The sequence below is a fragment of the Xiphophorus hellerii genome, chromosome 4, assembly GCF_003331165.1.
Source record: "Xiphophorus hellerii strain 12219 chromosome 4, Xiphophorus_hellerii-4.1, whole genome shotgun sequence".
NCBI lineage: Eukaryota > Metazoa > Chordata > Actinopteri > Cyprinodontiformes > Poeciliidae > Xiphophorus > Xiphophorus hellerii.
In genome coordinates this window covers 12,235,049-12,248,918 of record NC_045675.1, presented here as the reverse complement: position 1 = coordinate 12,248,918, position 13,870 = coordinate 12,235,049, and the positions used below count along the sequence as shown (strand labels likewise).

Sequence of the window (13,870 nt, the reverse complement as noted above, 5' to 3'; positions counted from 1 at the left end):
ATTTTTTCCACAGCTGTATATTGACCAAAATTGGAAGATATTTGTGATGCATACTATTTGTTTCTGACTTGTAACCTGTACAATCCAAAACAGACCTGGTTTGTAACTATGGGTGCTGTTTGTAAAGTTAAATTACCAGCGATATTTTTGATTTATTTAGCTAGATAAACCAAGCTAAATATTCTGGGGTTTCTAGTTTTATGTAGGTCAACCATTGGTGATCAGAAACCCCATCAAAAACATGGTTAAAGAGAGAGTGGGGAAATGTTAACTTACATTCATATGTTAACTCACATATGAATGCTTATCTTTCTAAGTAACTGTCCAATAAAATATCTGAAAATACTATTTAAATGCCGCGATCCTTACCTGTTAAAAAGTGGGCGCTACAAACTCTGGTATTGTAGTTTCCTCCTGTTTTTAGCTTAGATTGTTGATCCACTTTTCTCCTCTTTTTTCTGTAAGTTTTTTTAAATTAACTCCCCTGTGACCAACTACTTTCGAAACACGAAAATAACGTTCATCTTTCTCTCTATGAGAACAGTTGGAACAAACATTAATAAACGGGCTGCATTTACTTCCTGACCCCCAGCTGCAGTCGGTGACGTCGATAACACGTCATCTGCAACCGAGGAGCTCATTACCTCTGACACATTTTACTTCAGTGTCGTCTTTCACAAAAGATATTTTAGTGAAAGAGCCAGCAAAAGCTTACAGCACTTAGTGTTCCCACGCGGTCTCCCATCCAAGCGTCAACCAGGCGCGACCCTGCCTAACTTCCCAGATCGGACGTAAACGATGGACCAACAGCGACACAAACACTTTATCTGGCACAAAGCAGCGAGAGAACCGTGCATTTTGTTTCTGTCGGGTTTTTTTTTTATTGTCGCCAGCATTTTTTCATCAGTACAGCTAACATTAGGCTGCTGCCAGCCTCGGCGTCTCTTCCACCAAGTTTACAAACCTCATATTGGAATTCCCTCTGTGAAAACAACTGACTACACAACAGTTGTTCACCGAAACATTTCAGGATTTCAACAGTTGATTATTTTAACTGCAGTTGCATTTGAGGAAACCGTCTGCAGAAACTCAGCATTGGGAATACCAGGTGCTGTACGCTTTTGCTGCCACCAGGGGGCACTAACGACCTGCACTCTGCTTTTTCACACTTTTTAACTCAACATGGGCAAAAACTTGTACATTTATTCATACCTCTGGCACATTGTGCTTCGGTGTCGTCTTTCACAAAAGATATATTAATGAAAGAGTCAGCAAAAGCTTACAGCACCTGGTATTCCCAGGCGGTCTCCCATCCAAGTACTAACCAGGCCCGACCCTGCTTAGCTTCCGAGATCAGACGAGATCGGGCGTGTTCAGGGTGGTATGGCCGTAAACGAAGAACCTACAGCGACACAGACAATTTATTTGACACAAAGCAGCGAGAGAAATGTATATTTTGCTTTAATGTCATCTTTCACTTTGCTAACGGCATCCATTTCGGTTCAAGCTAAGCATTCTTGCTTTTGGAGCACATACATGACATCGATTATTGTTTAGCCGTAGATAAATAAAAAGTTGTGTAAGAGAAATAAAACTAACTGAAAAGAACTTAGTTCTTCTTTTCAGAAGAACTCTGAACTCTGAACTCTGATTTTTGTCGTTGGATTTAAATCCTGTCATTTTGTGTGCTGTTTCACCTCATCACCGCTAGATGTCCTCAGCTTCCAGGTCACCTTTTGTTAGCGTAGTAATGAACCTGAATCCACTTTGTGTCTAGTACAAAGTTTTTTCTTCTCTTATTCTGCCCATTTCCCAAATGGGATTGGTTTACTATCCCAGTTTGTTGGAGTTTCTTGATTTTTTTGTTTAAATTTTTTTTTTGCTGTATTTACAGTCGTACTTTGTGGGGATTTTGTTGTTTGTTTGTTTGTTTATCTGGTGCTAGTTTGCTTAGATTGTTTTCATTATATTTTTACTTGAAATTTGACCTGAGTTAACATAGTAACGTTTTTAATAAAGAAAGAATGAAAAAAAGAGAGGTAGAAAGCATGCAGTTGCACTTTTTCGACACCAGGTGACGAACTTTACACACTTTTACAATTTTTCTTCTTGGTTGTTCTGGTCCAAAATATCCATACCCTCATCACCTGCATGAATTTATATTAATTTTAGGGTTTAAAATACTCATTTTATTTTATTTTTTCTTCTTTTTTTCAAGGTTGATTAATAATGCATCAGATATTTTCATTTTATGTTCTAAAAACAAGAATTGTCTGCATATTCTGAAACTGATTCAATTGATTGACATTCCTATAAGCCACACAAATTAAATGTATGCATTTATTTTTACGTGCTTGTGCTGTTGTTAGAAGCAGTAGAGAAACAAATGGAAGTACAATAATGTGCAAAATGTGAATTTTGCATAATAGGTCTACTTTGTGTTTTTAAAAAACTGCAAAGCCACCATTTTAATGTCTTATATACAGCAGTTTAATCATTACGTCAAAACAAAGTTAATAAAATATTAAAATTAAGTTAATCATTCTTTGTAATAACTCAGATTAAGGATTGTCATAAAGTGATGCAACAGAGCTGATGATCCTCAGTGCTTCATGTGTCTGATGTCATTCAATGTGCAACTAGATGAAATTGAAATGCAAGTAGAAAAAGCACCAGTATTCGTATCACCATGTTTGTCGTAGAGTTTCCATGATCGCCTTGGAAGAGGAAGTTGCCCTTCAATATAAAAGTATCAAGTTGCAACACTCTGATTATTGCAGGTTCACAAACAATAGCAACATTATTCTACAAAATCAAGCTGTGGACTCTAGATTGTTATTCCCTTCTGCTCCTTTTCATGTTTTACTGAGAAGTGCTGAAGAAACAGAAAAGAGAAAACATCCCAGTAAATTAATGGCAGCAGTCACATAGCCCAGAGTCCATTAAATATCAGCTACAGACAATAGTTTTGTTGCTAAGCAGTCTTTGAAAAATCCATTTCTGTCTTGTCTTCTTGTTGGGCCCCAAACAAACCAGTGTTACCTCATTGTTCAGAGGCTCACTGCTGCAGTGGAAACTGTTTCATGTTTATGTTCATTTTTCTGCACCAGTCATCCATCTGACTGCCTGCGCTTTGTTTTCTTCCCGATCTGTATCTGTCGTTTTGGTTTTCCATCAGTAATATCTGTTGAGGCTTTGAGTCACTGTGCTGATGTCTGGTTGTCCATTCATCCAGATCTCTCGAAGAACCCGTTCCCGCTCCTCCAGTCGCTGGGCCCGGTCCAGCTCTAAAGACACACAAACAGACACTTCTAAACACCTATCCTCTGATTTACTTTTAGAACTTAACATTTCATTTTATTTATCACATAAAGCTGGACCGTGTGCAGAAACCCAGAAAATCAGAGCTAAACTCAGAGCCTACAAGAAAACATTTTCATAAAAAATAATTTTCATCCATTTGATGAGTTATTTATTGAGTGTTTTACTTAGTGAGCCGAGGTCTCAAACCATTTATTCTTTGGTCATTCTTAGCCCTGCCTCAATGTTTGATTATGTTTGTGTCATGACAGTTTTTAACACACTGGATTGAACATTTCACACACATTTAACATGTTTCTCTTGCTGAACTCTTACAGATGCCAACAACAACCATTTCGTCCTAAATCTTCAAGTTGTCACCCTACACTGTTATGGTTGAACAAGACATACACGTATCTCCTACATTAATTATATTATTTTACCAATTTAGAAATTCAGAGCTGTTTTTTTAAGTCAGTCAACAACAAAACTTGTAACTTTTCCAGCAGCCATTGTACAGCACATAAAGCAGTAAAACCAGCTGACCAAAAGTGCTGGAACTATGGTTCGGTTGCTAGGTGACAGGCTGGACTCGGTTGATGTTGCTAGGTGACAGCACCCAATTTGACTTAACAATTAGGAAGTTTTTGAAATGGCTCATTTTCCAGACACCAAAAAACATTCACTTATAGCTATAAAACAGATGTGTGTTTTTTAAACATTGGGCTGATTTTAGAGGCAGTTGAGTCCCAAATGGAAAAAGAAAAATGTGAAAAAAGTGAATTTTGCATAATAGACCTCCTATGTTTCCCCAAAGAATAAAGAGCTTACAGCGTGAGATCAGTTTATTAAAAGATTTGTTTATTTTAAGCTCTTTAACGCATCTTAATCAAAGGTAACAAGAGCTGAATTCACATTTGAAGCTTGAATGCATATTTGTAACATAATTTTTTCATTAAACTCACCTGTTTAGAGTTTCTTTTGAACATAAATGAAACATTGACCAACATATTTAATGTGTCTGATTTTAGTGTTGGCACTCATCAAAATGTAATGTTTGTTCAATTGTTGACTTTCTTTAAAACTTTGTAATTTTGTGTTTTTATTATGTAAAACACTTTGAGCTGCCTTGCTGTTGATATGTTCTGTACAAACTTTATTGATTGATTGATTGATTAAAGGAGACTATAAAACTGAGAACCATTAAAAAGTGTTTCTGTGACAGATACCCTCAGAAGATGTGAACATGGTGGCGTTCAGCAGAGCTCTCTCGAAGCGCCTGCGTCGCCGTGCCGACAGGTCAGACGTGTCATCCCAGTCCTCTGGCTCACAGTCCCCAGTGTTCCCAGTCACTCCAGAGGCCACAACCACAGCACCGCTGTTGTCTGGGTTACCGTCTGTGAGCTGAGGGCGGGCACAGAGGTGCTGGCGACGGTGACGTCTGACCCTTTGGCGATTCTGAAGGTCGTTGCTGTTGCCATAGTGGCAGTCCGCTCGGCAGTGTATCTGGAAGACGATGGCGCACAGCGTGACCAGGAGTCCAACACACACACCGCCGAGGAACACTAGTGCCGTTCTCTCAGGTTGGTCTGCGATAAAGGGAAGCAACAATCAATTCAGAGTTAAACAGGCAGCCGATGGTTTCATCCTCCTCTGTCTTTACGTTCTGAATCTCCTCCTTTCTCTGCTTCTTCAAACTCTTCATCTGGGATCAAACTTCCTGTTTTCACTGCCTGATCTTCATCTAGTTTCCACCTTTGATTCCTCATATTTACAGAATCAAGACATTACAGCTAAAACCTGGAATCAAAATGCTTAAAAATTACATTTATTTTCCTTTCGGTTCAAAGGTGGAAAGGTTTAGTCTGATTTAAAACAGACAGATAAGTTTCCATTGACCATGTATCTGCACAAATTTATATTTTATTTATTTATTTACTGCTTCAAAAATTCAAATTCCCAAAGGCAAATTAATTGTTTGAATATTTGAATTAATATCTCGTAACTGATATTAATTCAAATTCTTCAAAGAGTTATTGTAGACACTGATGGCTGTTGGCAAGAAAGATCTCCTGTAGCAGTCTGTACTGCAGCGAATCTGAAGAACCCTCTGACTGAAGATAATACTCTGTTTTCTCAAGACAGTCTCATGTAGAAGACGGTCAGGATTATCCATAATGTTCTTGATTTCATGAAGAATCCTTCTGTGCATAATAATCTCCAGAGATTCCAGAAGTTTGGAAAAGTGCTGCCTGAATCTGTTCTTTTGTAACCAAGCTATTTATTTGAATGTTTTTATTTTAGTCTTAAAAAACAGAATTTGGACATAACTTTACAATGTTGTCTGTCTGATGATGTAATTTTTAAATATGAAATCAGATGTGCTGATCAGTTTACTCAGTACTTGGGTAGCCTTTAAACCAGAAGCCTTTTTGCATTTTAACTTGAGTAACTTATTGGACAGTTTTTACTTTTACTTGAGTACATTTTTAGAGCCATTGATGTTTCAAATGTTTGTTCAACACAGAAATACATGAGGGCTATAATTAAAAGACTGATCACAGACAATCCCACATGAATTGTTGATCCTACCTGCAATGAAAGTGTAAGCAGCCAAAAGGTTGCTCAGCATCGCCATCTCCTGGGACCCCATCTTCACCTCCGAGTTTGGGCTTCCGGGTGTTGGAGTGCTCATGTTGTGGCAGAGATGAGATCGGTATAAGTTCCTGGAGAAGTTAGATCAGTGCCTCATCTCTCCTCCTCGATTGTCAGGTTTTTAGGAAAAAGCAGACGAGTAAGTGAATGGTTCTGTCGCATCTAAACTAACAATTCTGCACAGCATTTGAAATAATAATTATTGGTAATATTAATAGTGCAATTTATTTATTAGTGCCAATAAAGGATTACAAATTCACCTTAAAAAGTAACATCCTTATTAAAAACAGAATGAAGATGAAAAGTGAAACTCATAAAACTACTGGATGTTCAGCTGAGTTTTCTCATTAATCTCTGGTTTTAGTAAACGCAGAACAAACTCATTCCGATACAAGGTCATGGCATATGATTCGTAACTGCAGCTATGTGCAACTAAAGAAGCACTCTAGATGTAATTGATTATTATTTAAAGGGGATTTATTATGCAAAATTCACATTTTGCAGGTTTGTATAGACAATAAAGGTCATTGTGGCCTCAATTGCTTTAAAAATAGTTCAAGTGTTTAAAAAAAACATTCAGCCGTTTTTCGGCAATAAGTTAATGTTTTTTGATGCCTAGAAAATGAGCCGTTTCAAAGACCTCACATTCCACGATCAATGTGTCGTTACCTAGCAACCTCAGCTAAGCCCAGCCTGTTACCTAGCAACCCAAGCCAAGCTCCAGCACAATTAGCCAGCTGTGCTACATATTGCTGTATGTGCTGTACAATGGCTGCTAGAAGAGGCAAGTGTTTTGTCACTGACTTACTACTTGCTGAATTCTTGTTGTTTGTGCAGGAGGCTCTACTTCTGCTTTTCTACGATAAGATTGAGTTTGTGCGGCGTGGCCAGCAGCAACTAATTTGCATTTAAAGTGACAAGACAAGGCAATCTTATTATGTAAGAATAATTTTGTGTAACAAATGTAACAAACATGATTTGTGTAGCCCATAGAGCTATAATAACCTGTTCAAGGAAGTATCATAGGTTCCTTTAATTAACTCACAATTCAGTTTCTTAAAGCAGGCAATCTATTTTTGTGTTGTTTCTGCACAGTGAACTAAACTCCTCTCACTTTCCCACCTCGTTTTTCTTCTTCCCTGGCTGCAGTGAAATAATCCCCAGGCGGTGCGTCGTCCATCAGGTCTGTACACTTGACCTTTGTGCGGAGCATGTGGAAAAGGACAGGTGTTGCTAAATGCTCACACAGTGACCATGTCACCACAGATAAATGTCCAAAGTCCCAGCCTGAGTGGAAAACATACTGAAAGGAGCTCATGACTCCGATGAGCTTTATCACCTCCGAAAGGTCGCCATCAGAAATGTTGAAGTTGTCGATACTTTCCAACATGTATCCTATCTACTTTATTTTGCATTAAAATACACTATTTATTTCCTTTTTCACAATATTCAGGTTTTGCAGACCCACTCAATGAACAGAGTGAATCGGTATTAACACATTTTAAATAATGAATCATATCATACTGACACAGAAAGGACTACATTATTCACCCAAAATTAGTTGATGTTGAATGTTTTCAGTGTTTACGGCAGTCAGCAGACTGGCAAAAACCAATGAATGGCAATTACAAAGATAATCTCTTCCTCCAGTGGGAATAGGTGGTGTTGGTACAAGAGGATGAGATGAAGTGAACACGAAGTTGTACCAGTCAGTGATTGGATTAAACTTGACTCCGTGGATTAAGTTCCTAAAAATCCCAGTCCATTAGTACTGGTGCTCTCATCTTGAAGTCAGAGTGTTGTTGCAACTTCAAGGAAGTATTTGTAGCCTGTTCTGTATTTCTAGCTGGGACTTTTAAATTACTCTTAGCTAGAAGTTTATATTTCACTGTAATTGCTTATCTCTGTTTTGCAGTGGTCACTGCATTGTTTTCTCCTGATTAATCTGTCCTAATTAGACATTTAAAGGTAATAAAGAGCAGCAGATCCCTTTTTAGTGTATTTTGTGGTAATAAACCTGACAGAAACAAAACACTGATGAGCATAGGCATCTGTTTTCTCCTTCCAGCATATTTGTTGGAGCTAAAAATGCCAACACAAGGTAAAAGGTAATGGCTTGGGTAACAAATTCTTGCGTTCAACCTTTCACATTCTGGCACACCACCTTCCAGGGTCCCGCTTAAGCTTTTGTTGTGCTTTTGCTTTTGTCTTCAGCTCTGCAACTAGAATATTAAACACATTTGCTCAGAGTCTTTGAGTTCACGGCATTATACAAGAATAACTTTAAAGGTGACCTATTATGCTTTATTGAACAGGTTAGGTCAGGTCACAAAACATGCCCATTGTATTCTTTTTGCACAAAATTATTCCTAGATAATGAGATTTCAGTCTGCTCAGTTCTACCTACTGTGAGCTCCTTTCAGAATGAGCTGTTTTAGAGCGTCTTGTCACTTTAAATCCAAATACGCTGCTGCTGGCCCCAACTCAACAATACACCTGAAGGAAGAAGAATCCAGAAAGTGGTTTCTACATGGTAAGTCTACAGCAAAACTCTTGTCTTTTCCAGGAGTCACTGTTCACCGCATGCAGCAGTAAAACCAACTGACCAAAAATGCTGGAACTCCACTAGGGGGTTGCTAGGTGATGGAACCCAAGCAGAAACCCCAACCGAAATTATTTTTGGCATTCCTAACTGACCAAAACAGGGTAAGCAGAGTTGAATTAAATGTCAGTGAAATATGCAGGATATGTGTTGGGTATTTTTCCCCTATCCAGTGTAAGAAAATATCTGTGAAGACAGAGCAGCTTCTGTTTTTAACACCTAGAAATTGCTTGACACTGTCTTTAAACATTTAAATTTTAAACTGTGGCGAAAACATTGACGTTAAAACCTAAATGTTGTACTCTCGTGATGAGAAGCTGTAAAGACAGGGCACGAGTTTAAACTCTGATAAATAAAAAATGTATGATGCACTCAGAGGAGATCAAAGTGGCCTAATTTCTCAGGATGTCTTCAGCTGGAAAAATGCAGAAAGACAGCACTACTGACCTGCAATAAAAAGACAGCGTGCTGGAGGACAGATGTGTGTTTCGGACTGTCACATTTCTGAAAACATCCAGATGCTTTTTCCCCCTGTCATACCTGTTCATTCTCAGAAAAGCAGCACATCAGGGTTTGAATTGTTTAACAATACTAACCGAGGAATTTAGTAGCGTGACTGTCGACCATAGCATGAACACAACCTCGAAGCACTTCTAAATTCACCGACTGTCAGAGTCGCTTTGTGATGTGTGTGGAAAAGCTCCAGGAAGAGGCTGCCCTTCCTTCTCACCCTCTGTTGCTTTCCCTCCAAAGTCTGGATGCGACAGTTCGACTTACAGCAGGAAACATGTCAACATGATTTTTTTATTTAAGGTTATTACGAGCCCAGATTTTAAAATAGGCATCTAATGAATCTCTTACTCTAATATCAGGCAACTGAGCATCACAGTTATGTAATGACATCAGAAAGACACGGCAAGGCCTGCAGCCAAGTCATCACTGCCCCTCTGTCCAGGAGTCAACACAACACAAACCACAACATAACACCATCATCTAGCTGCATCCATCACTGACACTGTCCATTTGTCTTTTTTTAAATAGAAATAACAAAATATTATTTTAAAAGAAATAGACGTCATGTTTCTGGTGGGAGTGATTAATGAATAACAACAATAACATGGGTGATAAGGGATGCATTCTTACAGTATAAAAAACTGTACAAACTGCATTTATTTTTAAATCAAATTACATACTTGCATAATAAATACTTCATGAGCTGCACAACATATAGAAGAACTACAGCCATATACACAAAACAGGTATTAAATGAGATTCTATTGGGCTACATTCACACTGCAGCATGAAGTGACCCAATTCTGATTTTTTGTGGAATAAAATTTTTTTTTTGCTGTGGTCGTTCACACTTCCAAATAAATGCGTCTTGTATGCGATCTCCAGTGTGAACTGCAAACGACCTGAAAGTGTCCTGCATGCGCAGTAGAGGGCGCAATAACGTCAGCGTTCTCAGTGTTTTGCCAACAGCCACAAAAGAGAAGAAGTGTTCAGTGTTTGCGGAAGTAAACATGGAGGCTAAAGGTGGAGCATAGCTTACACATTTGAAGTTGTTATCCGACTGGAGCAGCATAGTAGGAACTTAATCCTCATTAAAGTCTGTCATGGTTGTTGTTATTCTTCCCGCTTCCGAGTATCAGGACGCAGAATAGTGACGTTTGTCGAGTATCAGTGATGTTCAGGTCGGATGAATGAGACCTGAAAATTCAGATCAGAAAAGATCTGATACGTATCGGATATCCAAGTGGCCTGAGTCAAAAAATCCGACCTGTGTTCAAACAGTAATGAAAAGATCAGATTCAGGTCACATTAAGGCAAAAAAATCTGAATTGGATCATTTCAGACTGCAGTGTGAACACAGCATTGGTGCCAAAAATATGTTCATGTGTCTATGGCTATGTTTATACAAATTACATATATACACATAAGAGCACAGTACACAAACACACTACAAACGCACCATAGAAACATGCTGTAGACACATTAACATATTTTTGGCATTAATGGAACCCCGTCGTCTTGATAAAAAGTTTTTGTTGGTCTATAAAGCATTTTTATAATAATAACAATAATAATAATAATACAATAACAACAATATTCTTTGAAAAACTTATCCAAGTTTAATGTTTAATGACTTGTGTGTGAAAGTCTGTATTTGAGTAAAAAGATCCTAAATGTTTGTGATTTTAACATGAAATAAAAATTAAGGTAAAAAAACATGATCAAAATACTTTGTTGTATCTAAAACGTGCACTTAATATAAGATTTAATTTTTTCATTGAGTTCTCATCCTATGAAAGTAGGTTGTTGTTAATTAATTCAAATTCAAAAGTACTTAACTGATCCCAAAGAGAAATTAAATGAATAAATCAGAATCTAACAAAGCCTTGAGATTACAAATATTTGGCTTTCTCAAATATTTAAAAGCTTTCTTGTGAACTTCTGAATTTGGATAAATTAATTTTAAAAAATCTAAAAAAAAATTTTTTTAAAAATTAAAAATCTCTTTCTTTCTCATTATTCTGTCAATTTTTAAACTAAACTAATTTTGGTAGTCCTAATTTATATAACACAGGAAACGTTTAGTCTAATTTAATATTGAACAGAGAAGAAAAAAACTAGTATTTTTATTATACACTTTAATATTTGCTCACTTTCAATGAGTGGATAGTAGACTAAAAGATTTTTGAATAATTGATTAATTTTATTATTAATGACCAGATCTCAAAGTTTTTTTGTGTGTAATTTTGGTTATTTCAATGTGTGATGTACAGTAATTCAAAAACATTAACCATTTAAAATAAAACACATGTATTTAAAATCCTCAGAAGACAATCTGCTCTTGGTGAGCATGCTGCATTCTCACTGCTAATTTTTATTTCTTTTTTTTGTTAAATTAAGAAACATTTAGGAACAAACTAATTCTGATCCTTGTTTTATCAGAGTGTAATCTTCATTACCTTTCTGCTGTGAATGACCAGATTATTGCGCTGCAAAATGTTGGTTTAGAAAACTGTCGCTCCTACAACTCTGTCTCTGAACACACACACACACACGCACGCGCACACACCCCTGCACGTACGCGTACACACACACACGCATGCACACATCTTCCAGAATGCTCTCATCAAAGCTGAAGTGTATTTCTCCCTCTGTGCATGTCTAATATCACTAACACGATGTGACAGTGGCCTTTCCCTCTCCTGCTGCTAACGTGACATGCAAAGAGAGCAGAAACAATCAAATGAGACAAAATGCAAAGAAAGCAGCAGAAAGTAGACAAACTGAGCAGAAGCAGCGTTAAATATCTAGACAAAAAGGAATACAGAGGAGACTTACTGCGCAATACTTGCATCTGGACTACCAAAAAGTACAGTTTTTAGCAAATATTAGGTACATTGTTATACGTACCGTTTAATAACAGGATCCAGATCCCAGTCTTCTGCTTTCTCTTCTTCAACTCTCCTCTTTACTCCTGTCCTTTGTAGTCATCTCATCTCACTGCTCATCGCCCTCCTCCTCTCTCCCTCCACTATGTTCTCTTTCCTCTTAAACAGAAACTAAAACAGTTCAAACTGTACAATCAGATGCATAAATCCACATAAAGCCTTCACTTTGGCACACAAGCTCCAGCGCCTCTCCCTGAGTTCTGCAGGAGCAAATTAAAAACGTCTTTCATTCTTCTCTTCAGTTCTCCTGTCTGATGCAGCAGCAGGACGAGGAGGGAAGAGGAGGAGGAAGAGGAAGAGGAGGTGCGTTGCTCCGACTCTTTTCCAGAGGGCAGTTTTCCATTATTCCATTTTAGTTTTTCCAGGTTATTTTCCAGACAGGGTTACAGAGGTCAGATCCCGAGGGCAGAAATGTGACATGAAAGACCCGGACAGGTCGAGTGAATCTCCTCCTCCCTCGCTGCCAAACCTCTGCATCCTTTTCTTCCTCTCATTTACAGGCAACGACGCCATACACACATTCACACAACTGCACTTGCAGACCGGGTGCCACTCCTCCTGCTTAGAGAGAGGAGAGGAAAACACAGAGCAATTTGTCATGTCACTAAATCAGTGTTTACAATGTAAAACTTGTCACAACCAGGCCTGTCAAAATAACAAATTTACAGAACGATACATTGACCCAGAAGTTATTGCAATAAACGGTAATATCGATGTCTTGAGATTATTTTTAAGTAATATATTAATAATTGCATAACAATGCAAGTTTTCCCTCTCAAAGAGCAATAAGCTTAACACTGGAACTGGAAGATATTTTAAATACCTAAAATAAAATATGACAACCCAAAACTGAAATACTGAAATAAAAACCTATGGAAGCTGAGAGCTGACGTATTCTAAATCTACGTTTTCCCGATGGTTTTCTCAACACAAGATAATCTTGAGAACACAAGATGATTGGTTTGTGAGTTAATTAAATTCAAATTAAATTCCAAAAATACTTTATTGATCCCAAATGAAAACGAAATTTGTGTTGTGACTCATATTAAGTCAAATTCTTCACAACGAACCTGACTTTTTCAAAAAGTTATCTGGCATTTGTGGCTCTAAACTAGTTTTATTTCCTGAGAGCAAAATATCTCTTCAGGTTGTAAAGGTTGAACATTCCTGCCATAGTTTCTTGTCTCTGTATAAATAACATAAAATCCCAACATTGAAGAATATTCCGTAGTAACAATGCAATAAAATGTTAAAAGTTATGAATTCTTCTGATGAGAAAAACGTAAAGAAACAAAAGTTTGCGTGTCTAAGGTGAGCCAGCAAACCATGTTTAATTTAGGTTAAAGTCGACCAGATCCTGTTTATTAAATTTTGATCAGCCAACCTGTCCTGTTGGCAGGTTGTTTTCTAGCTGACATTACGCAACAGGAAAAGGCTGAAAATCTTCCCGCCTCTGGCTGGGGGGCTGGCAGCTTTTTCCAGGCCAACGGCTCTCAACAGGTATGTGCAAGAAAAACACTCCGGCAGAGGTAAAACGTACAAAACGACATCTCAAATCAACCAACATTTCTCAAACAATTAAGGAAAAATCTGAGTTAGCGCATGCAGCCAGCTTTAGAAATATTACAAACTTCTTTGAATGCAAAGCTTGATCAGTACTGCATTTAAATCAAGCAGATGAACTTATACCATCAGTGTTTTTTGCGTTATTTTGCCGCATGCCTGCACACTCATGCTTTGCTGCTGCAGCTCTTCGCAGATCCCACCGCCACCAATGAAACGTTGTCAGAGGTTAGTATCGCCGCCCTCATCTACCCCCTGCTGAGTAAGCTTCCACACACTGGATGAAGCC

General features: G+C 37.9%; 1 protein-coding gene and 1 non-coding gene across 5 annotated transcripts; both read right to left on the bottom strand.

The window, feature by feature from the left end:
• Positions 1-1,276: 1,276 nt before the first annotated feature.
• LOC116719285 (5S ribosomal RNA) lies at positions 1,277-1,395 on the bottom strand. The gene has a single exon (XR_004339156.1). It is a non-coding gene; the product is annotated as a 5S ribosomal RNA (ribosomal RNA).
• A 528-nt stretch (positions 1,396-1,923) lies between these two features.
• On the bottom strand, positions 1,924-12,608 carry LOC116718777 (protein eva-1 homolog A-like). 4 transcript variants are annotated; one of them, XM_032561003.1, is made up of 5 exons: positions 11,981-12,608; positions 9,005-9,097; positions 5,893-6,060; positions 4,530-4,889; positions 1,924-3,287 (listed from the first exon to the last, which is right to left on the bottom strand). In XM_032561003.1, the coding sequence occupies exons 3-5, from the start codon at positions 5,993-5,995 to the stop codon at positions 3,175-3,177; spliced, it is 576 nt and encodes a 191-aa protein (XP_032416894.1). In that variant the 5' UTR covers positions 5,996-6,060; positions 9,005-9,097; positions 11,981-12,608; the 3' UTR covers positions 1,924-3,174. The 4 variants fall into 4 exon arrangements, with proteins under 4 accessions (XP_032416894.1, XP_032416892.1, XP_032416893.1 ...); XM_032561001.1 differs by lacking the exon at positions 9,005-9,097; XM_032561002.1 differs by lacking the exon at positions 11,981-12,608 and having other exon boundaries at positions 9,005-9,919.
• Between the last annotated feature and the right edge of the window lie 1,262 nt (positions 12,609-13,870).